The sequence below is a fragment of the Idiotropiscis lumnitzeri genome, chromosome 3, assembly GCF_059441095.1.
Source record: "Idiotropiscis lumnitzeri isolate Australia: NSW breed Sydney's pygmy pipehorse chromosome 3, RoL_Ilum_1.0, whole genome shotgun sequence".
NCBI lineage: Eukaryota > Metazoa > Chordata > Actinopteri > Syngnathiformes > Syngnathidae > Idiotropiscis > Idiotropiscis lumnitzeri.
In genome coordinates, this window is record NC_142393.1 from 5614420 (window position 1) to 5629423 (window position 15004).

The window sequence follows — 15004 nt, forward strand, 5'->3', positions numbered from 1 at the left end:
ATATTTTCAATCCAATTTGTATCCATATTGAAAAAAAGACATCGACACTTTTCATAATTGATTACACATCCATTCATTTGGGCATTCGTGGTCCTCCATAGCAAGCTACAGATGCATGACTAAGATGTGTTAAATAAACGTAGAAACTCAATGTACTCTCTTTATTGAACCACCATCGCCAGTTACATGAAATGACTGAGTAAATAAAAACATGTTCCCCCAACACCTCAAAATGTATTTTTTGCATACAAACAAGCAGCAAACACATGCACTGTAACTAAATGAATATCAACAGTAAATGCCAATTTGTCTTATCTTGATATATGACAAATCTAAGAGTTCTTCGTTCTCATCTTCCTTTTCTCAAACATAAGTCTCAACCATTTACAATAACAGTGAACAAAAACTTTCTTCTGGAAAAACCTTCTTTATGCACAGCTAGCAGATTTACTCTGTAACAACCATTTTACTCAAACATAAAAATGACCCAAACTCAAGTAATATGAAGGTCGTAACAGATGTTAAAATGTTGACATAAACAAGTACATTTCAGGAAAAATAAAATAGTAGCTCAACACGCCTGTATACATTATGACGCTTTAAGAACTGTACAAGCACTGCACTGAATCATTCACAGTCACAGCTCATCCGTTGACTCGGACAAAGACCGCTCCCTCCGCTCACGGCCTGTGGCAAAGTTGAGCAGGTCAACAGCGGTGACCACCCCAAAGACCATCTGCTTTAAAATGGGAGAGCCGTCTGTCAAGTCTGAAACAGAAGTAGAACAAAACATGTCTCTTTTAAAAGCAGACATTTAATGGAAAATTGAGCAAAAAAAAAAAAAGTGGAATCAACGTATGACAATGATAGCTCTAAAATGTCCTTTATTGAAACATTTGGGTAAATAGAAAAAAATAGCAATTTACAAACTTCAGAATGTTTGGTACAGTAAATAACGTGCGGTGTTCAGTTTAAATAAATATTAACATTCTTTTTATGTTTCCGTTTCAATTACTCTATTGATGTTGTCCTTGGAGGCGACCTAGTACACATTGGTAGTGATGGCTAAATGAAGCTTCAAATCTGCTTCATGAAGCAGTTGTAGTACTTTTGGACTCCAGTAGATGGCACTCTCGGTTCAACATTGGGCTGAAAGAACACTGACTTGCCATTTTTTTAAACCCTTTAATTAAACAAACAGTGCCATCTACAGGTCTCAAAAATACAACAACTGCTTCATGAAGCAAATTTGAAGCTTCATTTTCCCATCACTACCATTAGGTAGCAGATTGTTTCGACAACTTACATTGAATCTGCTCATGAACCACCAGGGCAAAGTGATCCATTTCCAGAATTCGGGACAACTTTCCCAAGTTATCCAACAGACGGATCTGTAATGATGAGGCAAGGGCACGATGAAAGAAAGAAAACATTCCAACCAATCAACAAATGACATTTTTATGGACATTTCGGCTTAAAGTCCAATTAAGCTTAACTTGAATAGAACGATGAAAAGAAAATAATCCAGATAGGAATCAAACACAATGATTGAATCAAACCTGTTTGAACTGCTTGTAGAGTACTTTGCTGACCGGGTCCGACAGCTTGATCTTCCCTGCGAGTATAGATGCCAACATGTTCCCCAAAGTCACCATGCCCAGGATTACCCTACACACACACACACACACACACACACACACACACACACCATCAAGCATTTCAACCACAGCAAATGTTTGCCGTTATTGTCCTCCAAGCTCACACACCCTGACTCGTCCACCACAGGAGCCTGGTCAAAGCCTTTCTCTTTAAGGATTTTGATCGTCTTCTGGCAGCTGACAGTCGGCAAGACCGTGAGAGGGGCGGACAGGTTCAAACTTTGCACGTTGAGGTTCCACCACCTGACCAACGAGAGGGACGTCTGTTAACGAAGGTTCTATTTATATATGAAAGGAATGCACGCTGAGATATGTTAAGGATGATAATGTAACTTAGGCCATACCAGGGTTTTTTCACCATGAGTTCCTCCTCGCTCAGGAAGCCCTTCTGCACCATCCATTTGTCGCTCAGGAATTTGGACCTTGCAAAAAGCATTTTTTGAATTCATTGATTCTAACAAAGTCCATAGGATCAGAGTTGGTTTTAATATATAGTGAGAAAAAAAATCTGGGACATCCATCATCTCATTTTCTCCCTCAGATGAAAGAAAAAAAAACTTGCAGTATTAAAATTCGAGAAAAAAAAAAAAAATCTTATTTTGAAACGTGGGAGGCTTCTCTCCGTCACATCCATCTAAGATGGACTCGTGACTCGTGGTGCAACGGATCATCTTTGACTCGTGATCCATATGTACATGATCCGCCGAATGGTGAGTGAAAATAAAACTGCGCGCAATCACATTAAGGCAACGTGATTAGTCGGCAAGCACTCTAATAGCAGCAGAAGTTGAAACCCCACATGGATCATTTTGGCAACTTGGGGTGAAACGAGTCCTCAAATTAATAATAAAACATTTTTTTTCGGTCTCTGACAGACAAGTCAAGGAAGCTGCAAACATACTCAACGAACACGCCACCTCCGCAAAGGCTAACTTCAAAATAAAGCTTACAAAATAAAACATTGAGTCATTGATGCCAATGCCAATCGCCTTAGTAGACTTGTGGTGGCGTAACGGCGACCTTGACTTTCGTTTTCGACCTTTCGGCGAGCTTTATCGCAGTTTTAATTGACGTGACATAATTGCCACCAAAATCAACAACGCCATCCCGAAATCTAATTCAGTTGCTAACAAAGTTGCTTACAAAACGCTAGTTAACACAAGTCTCCAGTGTTGGTGGTTACTAAAGGCTAGCCGCTAGCTGTTAGCATTAGCAACAAGTGCCACTTTCAGATCCACTTTATAACTTGACGATGCCTTACATGTAGTTCCGGACCGAGTCTGGAAGGATGACCACACAGCGCTGGCCTTCTTTCAACTCTTTGGCAACATTGACGGCAGCTGCCATGGCGGTGCCGGAGCTTCCGCCTGTTTAGCACGCAAATATTTTCATTCTAGCATGCCGGTGATAATATTTAGTGTGACTTCAAGTATGTTTCCGGTTGGCGGGTGCGAGCGCTTACCGCACAGTAAGCCCTCATCCCTGATCAGCATTCGAGACATATTGAAGGACTCCTCGTCGTCGGACTTGTACCAGGTGTCAATAACCTGACAACATCAGAATGAAGTCATCAGTTATCATCGCAAAAATTTTTTTTTTTTTAAAAAGCATGCAGGAGGAAAAGGTGACTGCAACTCACTGATCTGTCGAGCACAGTCGGAATGAAATCGTAACCGATGCCCTCCACTTCGTACTGGGTCTTATTCGTCTTGTTCAGTTCTTCTGGCTCGGCGAGGCAAGAGCCTTCTGGGTCCACACCGATAATCTACAGACAAAGTTTCAAACGTTAGTCCCAGCTGACACATGGTATTTTTGTATTCTTCCTACAAAGTAGTTGCAGATTTCTCCACGGGTAGGCAGCCATTAGCTAACATGCTAACACCACTGCTACTGTCAGCGCAGCAATTAGCATTCAGCCGTTGATACAGCCAAGGCTGGCGCTACGAAATTATCTTCTCCTAGCTTTGTGTCGTGGACGCCCGCCACTCAGGCAGCCGGGCAACATCGAGTCCGATACCGTTCAGGTAGCTGAGGAGCTCATCAATGCTAATACTGCCCGGCGTCACAGTGCAAGTGGCCATGGATGGATAATTGATCAAAAATACAGAAAGAGATTTTTTTTGGGGCCATTCCAGCCGGACGATCCCTTTAAGAATCCTGTGGTCTTGTTTATGAGCAAGAGAAGAATGGAGTAGGACATCAACATCGGCAGGATGTTGATGTCAGCCAGCATGCCTGGGAACGCCTCAGTCCAGCCCCAGAAGCACTGGGCCAAGTTGCAGGGGGGGAAGGAAGTCTGTGCTTGACCCCTTAAGCTGCGACCCCACCCAAGATAAACTGAAGAAGATGGATGGATATACAAAAGCCATATCGGAATCTCTGGTAATAATTTACCTTGATGTTTGGGCAACGTTCCTTTAGTTTGCGAGCAATGCCTGTAATGGTTCCTCCAGTGCCAGCTCCGGCCACCAGCATGTCCAGCTTGCCTGTCAGGAGAGAAAAGTAAAGCCATCGCAACATGCCATCAAGGTGCAATTATTTGAAATTGATTGTCATGGCGTGGACGTCCGGTACCGTCGCACTGCTCCAGGATTTCTTCAGCCGTGGTGTCGTAGTGAGCCAGAGGGTTGCTCGGGTTGCGGTACTGATCCAGGATGTGGGAGTTGGGGATCTCGTTCTTCAGGCGCCAGGCAACCCCCACGTGGGATTCGGGGGAGTCAAAGCGAGCGCTGGTGGGTGTGCGGACGATCTCGGCTCCGAGTGCTCTGAGGACATCCACCTGCAGGGAGAGCGTCTTTTTTTTTTTATGAATGTTCACAAAAAAGGGAGGAAGTGAGTGTCCGGCAAAGACAAAGTCACCTTCTCCATGCTCATTTTCTCCGGCATGACAATGATGCAGCGGTAGCCTTTCACAGCGGCGGCCAGAGCCAATCCGATACCTGGACACAAGCAAACAACATTTACAAGGCTTCTGCTTGCAGCTCATTAAAATACCTTTTGTCATAGCAACGCACGTCCTTGTGAACACAAACGTGTGTGCTCAATTACCAGTGTTGCCGGAGGTGGGCTCAATAATGGTGTCTCCTGGTTTGAGGAGCCCCGCTCTCTCTGCGTCTTCCACCATTCGCAGACTGATCCTGTCTTTGACACTGCCGCCAGCGTTGAAGAACTCACACTTGGCCACTACACAAACATTATGCAAGAAGAACAGAAACAACTTCTGGTAAGGCTACCAATGAACAGTGAGTCCTGTGGTGTTAAAATCTTTAAGACTAGATATTGTTCTGTGGATTTTTTTTTTTTGCTTTAACTTGGGATCAGAAATTACAGTTCACAACAAGCAATAAAGTTTAGCAAATAATGAAAAGTTCTAACAAACAAAATTAAAAAGGAGGCTTTAAGCTATTCATTGCCACTCCACATTCACGGTCAAACTAAACATTAAACAAAAAGAATGACACATTTGCTTAACGCTAACAAGAAATGGCTTTTAGCTTAATGCTAACAAGAAATTGCTTTTAGCTTAATGCTAACAAGAAATTGCTATTAGCTTAGTGCTAACAAGAAATGGCTTTTAGCTTAGTGCTAACAAGAAATGGCTTTTAGCTTAGTGCTAACAAGAAATGGCTTTTAGCTTAACGCTAACAAGAAATGGCTTTTAGCTTAATGCTAACAAAAAAAAAAATTCCAATTCAGCTAAAATATGCCATCTTTTTACGACAAAGGCTACTGGGTGACAATTATATTAGCAGCTAATTTAATTTTCTATTTGGCACTTGTAGTGAATATGAACGGATGACCGTCATTAGTTTCAAGTGAAGCGTTACCAAATGTACTTAGAATTATCTGTACCCCAAAAAAGTGAAAATGTAGAATGAATCCACACTTACAAGTTATTAGGCCATCGGATACACTAATTGGGGTGAATGTGGCCCCTCAACTAAAATGAGTTGGACAAATCTGATATAACCGATTCAACGAATTGCTACAAAGTATTTGTACCTAATTGAGCGTCAAACACCTCGCGATAAGAGCATAACTCTTGACTTGTGTGCACGGAGACTCACGTATTTCGCATTTGAGTCCAAATGTTTTGGGGATTTTGTTGATCCGCACCAGGGGAGTGTCACCGATCCTGAGCAAAATGTTGGGAAGAATGGAAGGCGCAGGCGTTCTGTCCACATAAGAACAATAAACAAACAGGTGTCAGCAAACACATTCCTTATAAAAAGGATCATTGACTGGCAATGGCTGTGCTGTCACACCAGTTGGCATCTTACTTCCAAAGTAAATAAGAAGTTTCTCACTCACCGTGGGATTTGCGCATGAGGGGATTCCGCCTTGGATGTCTCGAGGCTCCACTTGCAGCGGCTAGGGAGGTCTGGACGGATCCATTTCCTCTGAATGCCATCGTTCGCCTCTGCATTGTCCTCCATTGCAGCCATGCTATCAAGGCCCATAAGCGGCCCCAAACCGTCATGCCGTTTCACGTCACCGTTCGTTTGGTGAAGTAGCTTGGCAGTGTGGGGGCAGATGAGGCTTTTGACGGGGGATTCTTCGGACTTGGGAACTGACGGCATGGCTTGCTTTGGAAGAACCAGGGAAAAATAAAACATTAAAATGCCATGTTGAAGAAATTGTGCTACTCAAATGTCCATAGCCCAACTGAGAAAAGGACATGGGCCATGTCTTTCTCATTTGTGAGTATTGCACAACAGTTGGAACACCAAAAAAGGCAACTAAAAAAGCAAGCACACTGAAATGATTTCGTAACCATTCATGTCCAGGCACGCCAACAATGATTAAAGCCAAGCTGTTTTATTTCCACGCCTCACACACACAGTTCGATTTATTATTTATTTTCTCAGCGCATATTTGCTTTTTAAACACATTAATTAAAAAAAAAAAAAATGGATCTTCGACGTCTTTAGCCGTCAATGGTAGCACATGAGTTAATTAGCGGGAACATATAATGGGAAAAAAATTTTTTTTGATTGTTTGCACACAAATAGAGGATCTTTACAAGAAGCAAGTGTAGAAATAAACAACCGAGTAATTTATTTTTATCATCTGCTTATTTCCAAAGCGCTATTATTGAGATATTTGTTGCAAATAGTGTCACCAAAATCTGGCTAATTTGCTTAATGACCGCCCGCACACGACTTGGAGCGAGGCCGGGTGAAGATCCAAAGCCACTTTAAAGCAACAATTGAAGTTGGGCTTCAAGATGCCACTTTGGAAAACACCATGTCAAAGACAATAAGGTAAGCAAAGCTGCATTGCGTTTTGTTGGATGCACGTATTAGCGTTCGCTTCTGAAAAGTGGTGCACACGAGACCAAAAACAAACAACAAAAAAAGTGTGGAAAATATTCTGTAATTCTTGACCGACTTGTGGTGTTTTGACAAGGCGGAGTCACAAAAATGCTGGAACGGTTTTAGGTTGAGGGAAAAAAAACAAAAAAAAAACAAGAATAAATTAAATTCCGGTATGTCTCCCTGAGGGAGTCAGGTACTCATCAAATAAATTACTGTCACACTGCCAAACCAAAAGTAAACAGGCTAATCTAGATAATATTGGATCATTCTGTTTGGTTCCGAGAACAAAAAAAAAAAAACACTAACGGACAACTGCTGTTTTATTAAGTAAATATGAAACTAATTTGTAAATAAAAATAAAATAAAAATCATATAATCAACTTATTTATTTAATTGCTGTTTTGTTATGCCTTAACAGTTTACTTAGAATCCCATTAAAAACGAATGTGTTTTACCTTATCACACTTTATGGTGTGCAGGTTATAAATTCAGCAAAGTCAAGTCAAGTCAATTTTATTTGTATGTATGCACATTGTTTTAGCAAAACTCCACAATCCTTATAAGTCTTGGGAACATATGTCATTCAGTGCTGGGCAAGCTGCTAATTTCAGTAACATTTACTATAGGGGGAAATTTGATCTGCTGTTCAGGGAACAACTGCATATAGCACTCAAGTTTTGACAGTCCAGACACGTGTAGGTTTAAACAGGGACAATCTTTTTTGTAGACTTACAATTTGGAAATACATGCTCCAATTAGGGTAAATCAGGTACATTTGTATTATCCTTAACTTGTCTATGGAGGCGTAATCAGATCTTAAAAAAATAAAGAAATAAATTCCAAGTATTCGTGGAAAAGTCATTTTTAACTGGGAGAAAAAAAAAGGATGGCCATGTCTGCATTGTCAGCAGAAACTCCAACCCCACAACCCAGACAGACATAACAAAGGGGGTAATTGTTCAAAGCAGGAATGCAGACCAAAGAAACACAATGTGGCAAACGAAAACATAGAATAAGTTAGTGCGTCAGTAAATGCTACAAGATGCTACCATTGTTGCAATCTTGCATCAGAACAAAGCAAATGCACTAACATTGCCAATCTACTCAAAAAGGGAAAATCCGGCACTCTTTTTCGCAAAGGTAGGTCCGGCAAATTTACACACGTTTTTCAAAAATATAAATTTCTGCCAAATAATCAGCTCAGACTTTGAAAAAGATCACGCAGGTAGTGTTGCATCAGCTTCTGCGGAGGTACAGGTCACGGCTTAAACGTTATCATTTAACATGATTACGTTTCTATCCACCATAGTGCGATTGCTCGATTTTCACTCACCTATTAAATCAAACGTGATCCCCAAAACAACAAAACAAGAGAACAGGTGTCGAGAGAAGCGCAGCACACGCGAGATGCTGTGACAACACTGCGCAACGAGCAACGTCCAATTTGCAGCTTCCTTGTTGAAGCGCGAGCACTCGATACGTTCACATTGGGGTAAGAGTCAGGGCGCTCGCGGATTGGCTGCAGCGAGGGCGTCTGTTTGAGCTTCTCCACTTATCAGAAACCGAGATTTCTCGACACCGGATTGGCTCACGCAGTCCCCGCCCTCTCTTTATTGTTTATTGACAGAGTAGGCGTGTAGGAAAACCTGATGACGTTTAAACTGGTTACAGACACACAAGAGGGAAAAATTGACAAAGTAGGAAAAAAAAATCGTGGAACGCGCTTCTATTGCAGTTAAGAGTTGCCTCGTCTGTGGACGTTTAAAAAAACGCCGTTACAGTGGATGGGATAAGGGACTGCTCCACCGCGACGAGCATAAATAATTCGCTGAACCGCGAGTAGGGGAGCCCTGCGTAAACCAATTATTTAGACAAGCATTCCAGTCGGAGTCGTTTTCTTTTTTTTTTTCTTTCAATGTGATGTACACACTACACAATGCTAGTAATATTCGCCTTTGGGTAAAATTTCGGTTTGAATCGAAAGAGCGCTATGATCGTAGGAGGTGAATTTTAATTTGACCTTTTGTAAATGATAGAATGCGCATGCCCAGCTGCTCACTGTGTCAGCACATTTTGCACAAGTCGCTGTGCGTTTTCTGGCAAGGAGCTGAACGCAAAATTCGCAACAGGTGCCTGTGTCTTAATGTTACTTTGTCAGTCTATTGCATCCTGCTGATGTCAATCAGCTGCAGTGCCTATAACCTTCTGAGAACATTGTCGATTTGGTCACATGGTGTGAAAATGTGAACAGCTTGATGAAGTGAATCTTAATCAGTTCCTTGTTGTAAAACACGGAACAAGTTGTGCAAAAAGTGAAACGTTTGACAGCGGGACATTCAAAAGTTTAGAGGTCAAAATACATTTTAGGTTCTTGCTGAAATTTCCTACCAGACATTTTGTTAGTGTTTGTTAATTGATATTAACTAGCATGTTTTTATTTATTTATTTGTAAAGCACTGTGTAGATTGATACATGAATGAAGATGACTTACAAGCTCAAAATGAAGAAAAATAAAACATTAAAATAGTTAACAGCGTATTCAACAAAATGTATACGCTACATGATTGTCACATCAATAATAATTCAAGCACCAATTCTTTCCTCCTTCAGCACACACAGCACCCAAAATGGCATTTGGTTTAAATTATTTCCCACATGGAGAAGCGCATCACATATGCATCTCTTCAGTCTTGTGGCTTTTTACAGGACTGAAGTGATATTTTCGGAAGTAAACAATGCAGAGTAACAAATCTGTTTTATTGAGAAAGCGACCAGCTGTTCATAAAAAAAGGGATCAAAGAAAAGCACGTTAATAATTCCTCAAAAGTCTAATCAACTTTGTTTTCACTGTGAGGGTTTTAGAGACAGGTTTTGGTAGAGCGTCACGTCTTCCTTCCGCCTTTAGAACCTTCCTGAGCGTTCTCGGTCTCTCGACCGCCGTCTTTCACGTTCCCGTCGCCGATCCTTAGAACGGGAGCGTCTGTCCCGGGAACGCGAGCGAGAACGTTGTCTGTCGGCAGAGGAAAAGCAAATCAGCCGAAACATGGTTAATGAATGGAACAGACGGATCGGCGCAGCGGGAGCGGGCTGCCCCAACCTTTTTCTGCGGCGTCCGTACAACTCTCGCCGAAGTTCTCTTGAGATAGGTTTCAGATGCATGAAGTTGCAGAAGCCACCTCGGGTGCACTCCCTGGAAGACAGTTTGTATGTCTGATATTAGCGCATCGTACCGTCTCGTAGGGGATGGGTCACACTATGACGAGGTTTCAGAGCGTGTCCGTGTACCAAAATTGCAGAAATATTTCAGGTGCAGTGAGTTCACCAATGACCATTGAATTAAGTTCCATCTTGTGCTTCACCATTTGGTGAATCGCGTTGAGACTCAATCTAATGAGTGAGTTGTTAAAACGGGTTACAGATTGTGTGTTGGAGAGTTCAATTTGACAATTACAATGTACACCTCCTACAGAGTGAAAATGGGCAAGGAATGGAGGTGCCCCTCTGAAAATGTTTATGTTGGAATAATAATATTCTGACCATCATACATTTGTTGCAAGGTAATCATTTGCCATCAAGTTAATCGTGTGCTATTAAAATAACATGATATGTTTACTTTGCAAGATTCGCTTCTGCTTTAGTTGACGTGACAGCTGAGAAACCTGCAGGGTTCTGCTAAGACAGCAATAACGAAAGAGGAACGGAGTTCATGGAAGCGGACTTCGTTAACACCGGTTGTGCCCGAATAGAACATATTCGATAACCTTATAGTAACAGAACACGTGTAGCTCAACAATTCCAGTCAAAGCTTGAAACAAAAGAGTAGGAGTCTTGTTTTGCATGTATTGTCCACTTGGTGGCACAAGAGAGCTCATGTCCAACAACTGGATGGAAATTATTGTGAAGCCATCACTTATGTCTTGTTCCAAGTACTTTCTAATCCGTTTTTTCTGTTCATTATCCAAGCGCACCCTCCTGACCGTGGCGAGTTACTCACCCCATTTCATACTGGCGGCAGCAAGCTTCCCTAAAGTCAGTAACAGGGGAGAGCTCAGCGTGGACGGGCTGGGCGTTGAACCATCGGTTGTTCAAGTCCATGACAGCTTTTTCCGCGTCCTCTTCACGACGGAACTGCACACAAAATTGGAGAAGAAAAGTTGCGCTTCTAGACATCCCGTAAGAAAAACAGCACAATTGAGTCATTCACAAAAATTACCTTGACGTAGACGTTGCCGACAAGATGGTCACCCAAGTTGTCGCAAACGTTCATCTCTTCCACTTCGCCGTACTTCTCCTCCATCTCCGTGAAGACCTCCTACACAAACGCAAGTTGAATATATTCAGGTGGCCAGCCCCTTTACCAAGGTCAAATTCCAGCACTTTGCTTTGGAATTCTTGACAAAACTTTTTACGACAGAACCACACAGCACGCAAAGCTCCTGATAGGAAGATTTTCGTCATTCATTATACGACTCTTGTCCATTCAAATTGCTCGGCCGGAACTTGGAACCAAGAGGCCGTATTTAAAAAAAAAAAAAAAAAAAAAAGAAAGAAAAAGTCTGGGCAATTGGCAAACTCACAAATTCAAAAGTAAATTAAATCATTATTTCCACCCATTCTGTGTCCTCACTCTCATAAATATTTAGCCACACTGGGGAAAAAGGAACAATACAAAAGGTCACTTACCTCAAAGAACTCGTCGTAGTGCTCCTGCATTTCCACATCACTGACGGCACCTGCAGTGACAAGACAGAATTGTCAAGAACCTCAACTTGGGACATTTTGCTCTGCCAGGGCACCATGAAATAATAACAGTCGTGTGTGTGTGTGTGTGTGTGTGTCTTATGTTGAGAAAACCTAGAACTTGGCCTGGTTGGTTTCCTCTTGGCGGAACAAGTTTTCATTACGTGCAGAACGTCACAGTCAGGTTCTTGATGCACTCACTACAAACAGAATGTGGGGTCAGCGACCCGCTTCTGTGGATCGGACATTGTGTGCTTAGTGTCGGATGAGCGCAAAGCCAACAGGCTTAGTCAGACAGGACTTCATACGTAGAGTCTCAAAGTTCTAGTCGTGGTTACTCCAAGGAGAGTTGAATCATGTGCCGCAAAACCCGAACAAATCAACCCTCCTTGGATGTTAAATTAGTCCAACATCAGCAAAATAAATGAATGTCTCAAGATTCTTTGTGCACCCACATACGGCACTTGCATGACTCGTTTTTAGAAAGTTAACTGCACGTGTCTCGTTCATCTCAAATCTAGCCAAATTTAGAGAAACTGTGCAGTTCGCTAACATAAGTGCAGTCGGTGCTGGAGGGTCCTAGGGATGAAGATGAACTTACAGTGCAAACCATCAGCAGACTTGGGCACAGTTTTCAAGGTTATGAAGGTAAATGTTCAAGGGGGGAAATGGTCTGAAATACAAAACGTAAACTTCTGTGACATACAACAACGAAAAATGTTGTAGCTGGGGAGGGAAAACATGTTAAACGTATCATCATATTCGAAGAGCTCAAAAAGAGCTTTGCATGCTTGGGCCTCAAAGCGCTGCGGGCCAAAAGGTTGCAATTTCCAAAACTTGACTTTCCTGTCTTGGTACGAGCTTGCACAACGTTAAAGTTTGTCGTGACTGAGCACAGGAAAAACAACATAGAGCTGCCAAGTCTTTTTTTTTCTGTGCCAAGGTCGGGCTTCTAATCTGAATGCTGATAAACTTTTTTTTTTTTTAACCAACTCAACTGGATTTCTAGGGCACTTAAAAAAAAAAAAAAAGCGACAGCTGAAACAAAGTGTTACACATATATGAAAATGAAATGAAACAAAATTAGATCATAAAAAAAAAGCTATCTCAGACTCAAAAACAGCTGAGGTATTTTATTGGTGGCAGAAAGGACACAATGCTCAATTACAAATTTCAAATAAAACTGAGTACATTAATACTATTCCGCAAGTTTCTCTCGTTTAAGTAAAACGCCCAATTTGATTAGGAGTAATAATGCGAACAGCTAAGCGCCGTGGCGCATATCTACGTGACGCTCTGCAAAGTGGTGCAGATCGTGAGTTGCTAAATCGGGAGGGGAACGTGACGTTCGATGATGCAAAAATCCAACAGGTCACGTGTCCAGTTTACTGTTTAACAATGTCTGCTAGTGGTGTACTTTTCCCCACCAAATGTTTGCTCTGGGCATTGCTCCAAGATCCAACGTGTTGATGTTTATGTTCTCGAGTGTTGTGTATCACGCAGCTGTGCCACGCGGCAAAGGTGCCACATTAATAAATCACAGGAAGTGCGCGGGATACTTACAGCGCGACGCGTCGGCCGTCTGTGCGCTATTCTGAGGGTTACGGTAGATATTTTGTATCAAAATGGTCTGCGGAAGGAATGAGATCAACATCAGCGCAGCGTTACATTTGTAGCAAATGTTCACTAACGTACTCGTCACCTGGCTGAAAGTCGGTTTGTTGTGCAATCTCGAACAGCGATCTCCATGTCTGCAAGCTCCAATTTTAAAATAGAAGGAACAATTGACCCTGCAAGGAGTGAAGGACGAAAATGAATATACGTACAATTTGGCAGTGCAATGATCTTTCAACTTGGTTCATAATACTTTTGTGGATGCTGACTTGCTTCAACGGCTTTTGCGGGAAGGCCGCCGCTACAAGTTTGGTGTTTTCATCAGTGGTGGTTGAAGCAGGCCTTACGTCGCGTGGTTTGTCAAAAAGAGATTTAATTTGGAGAAAGTTGCCATGAACAGCGTGAAGTGTTGTACGTGTGGTAGCAGTGTCTAATATCAGTGGGTGAGCGTCTCAGACATCCAAACCATCTCAATTTTGCTTCTTGCACTTTCTTTGAAACTTAGTTATCTTTACTAACCCACTGATGCAGTCAATTATTATGCATTTTTTGTTGTTGTCATTTTTTAGTTATACATCCCTCCCGCCATCTTTTTTTTCCATAAGGTCACGCTACCTTTCTTCTTGACTGGTGCTGCTTGCAATTGTATATCTTGGCTGGTAAACCACTTTCCTATTGACTGCCTTTTCATTTTATGGGGGACACTTTCGTCACATTGAGCATTCGTTAATAACTTCATCTTGCCATTGTCATAATAGCGATTGCAATCATCTGTTTTCACAAGATAACCATCAGTCACTTACTTTAAGCATATAAAGTTTGAGTACATCATTATCCAAGTATCATGAACATAACGAGCATAATTTAGCTGGCTAAGAAAATTGGTTCAGTGTTGGGCTTTTGCTGATCGCTTGCAGCGAATCGAAACGCAATAACCCCGCCAATTTAGGCAACAACTTCATTAGTGGTTACAAAAGAGGCGGCCCGTAAACAATAGACCGGCAATAACAACATGTGCTCTCGTGAGTATTTAAAAAACGGTTTAGCGCCTTGCAGAAGAAGATTTGCAGACGTGATTTCCTGTTTCATTCATTGAGTTAGCTCAGCTCAGCTCGTTAGCGCCTCTTGCTAATATCATCGTAACTAGCCCATTCATAACAAACTGACGCTATCAACCGTGCTACCGCTCAAGCTTGGAAACTGTATTGGTGTTTTCTGGGTCATTCGTCTGTCTCGTTCGATTAAAACAAGCAGACAAGAAAACTTACTTGTCTTTCTCTGTGCCGAAAATGGACGCCAGATACTCCGCCATTTTCGGCTCGTCGGAGGCGTGAGTAGTACGTCATTACGTAAAGAAAGTACGTCATTACGTAAGGAAGAGCAGTTGACTCAAGACGGGTATTTTGTAAATTCTAAAACCCCCAAAACAATTTAGTCTTTGTTGTTGAAAGAGTTTAATGTATATTTAGTTTCTATATCTAGCTGTAAAAATAAAAAAGCTGTTAAGACCTTGAAACTGTGTTTCCATTTTAATGTTTTCGATTTTTCTTAATTTTTTAAAGACCCCTGGCATTATTTTATTTTGTATTTTTCGTCTTATCTATTTCTGTGAAAAATTAGTGTCTCACTTGTATTATTTCTTTCTCATATTACCTCTTTGTATAATGCAGACAA

The 15004-nt window shown here is 41.7% G+C and overlaps 2 protein-coding genes across 2 annotated transcripts; both read right to left on the minus strand.

The window, feature by feature from the left end:
- Window positions 1–147: 147 nt before the first annotated feature.
- On the minus strand, window positions 148–8487 carry cbsa (cystathionine beta-synthase a). The gene is made up of 15 exons (XM_088291314.1): window positions 8310–8487; window positions 5970–6244; window positions 5726–5832; window positions 4707–4841; window positions 4518–4597; window positions 4233–4437; window positions 4053–4144; window positions 3298–3423; window positions 3121–3205; window positions 2920–3025; window positions 2003–2080; window positions 1767–1901; window positions 1560–1668; window positions 1307–1391; window positions 148–768 (listed from the first exon to the last, which is right to left on the minus strand). Exons 2-15 carry the CDS (start codon window positions 6236–6238, stop codon window positions 638–640), a joined length of 1743 nt encoding a protein of 580 aa, XP_088147440.1. The 5' UTR covers window positions 6239–6244; window positions 8310–8487; the 3' UTR covers window positions 148–637.
- Window positions 8488–9389: 902 nt separating this feature from the next.
- On the minus strand, window positions 9390–14680 carry LOC148339568 (splicing factor U2AF 35 kDa subunit-like). Its single transcript, XM_088291939.1, has 8 exons — window positions 14599–14680; window positions 13419–13506; window positions 13280–13346; window positions 11660–11709; window positions 11190–11288; window positions 10971–11104; window positions 10074–10166; window positions 9390–9986 (listed from the first exon to the last, which is right to left on the minus strand). The coding sequence occupies exons 1-8, from the start codon at window positions 14640–14642 to the stop codon at window positions 9878–9880; spliced, it is 684 nt and encodes a 227-aa protein (XP_088148065.1). The 5' UTR covers window positions 14643–14680; the 3' UTR covers window positions 9390–9877.
- Between the last annotated feature and the right edge of the window lie 324 nt (window positions 14681–15004).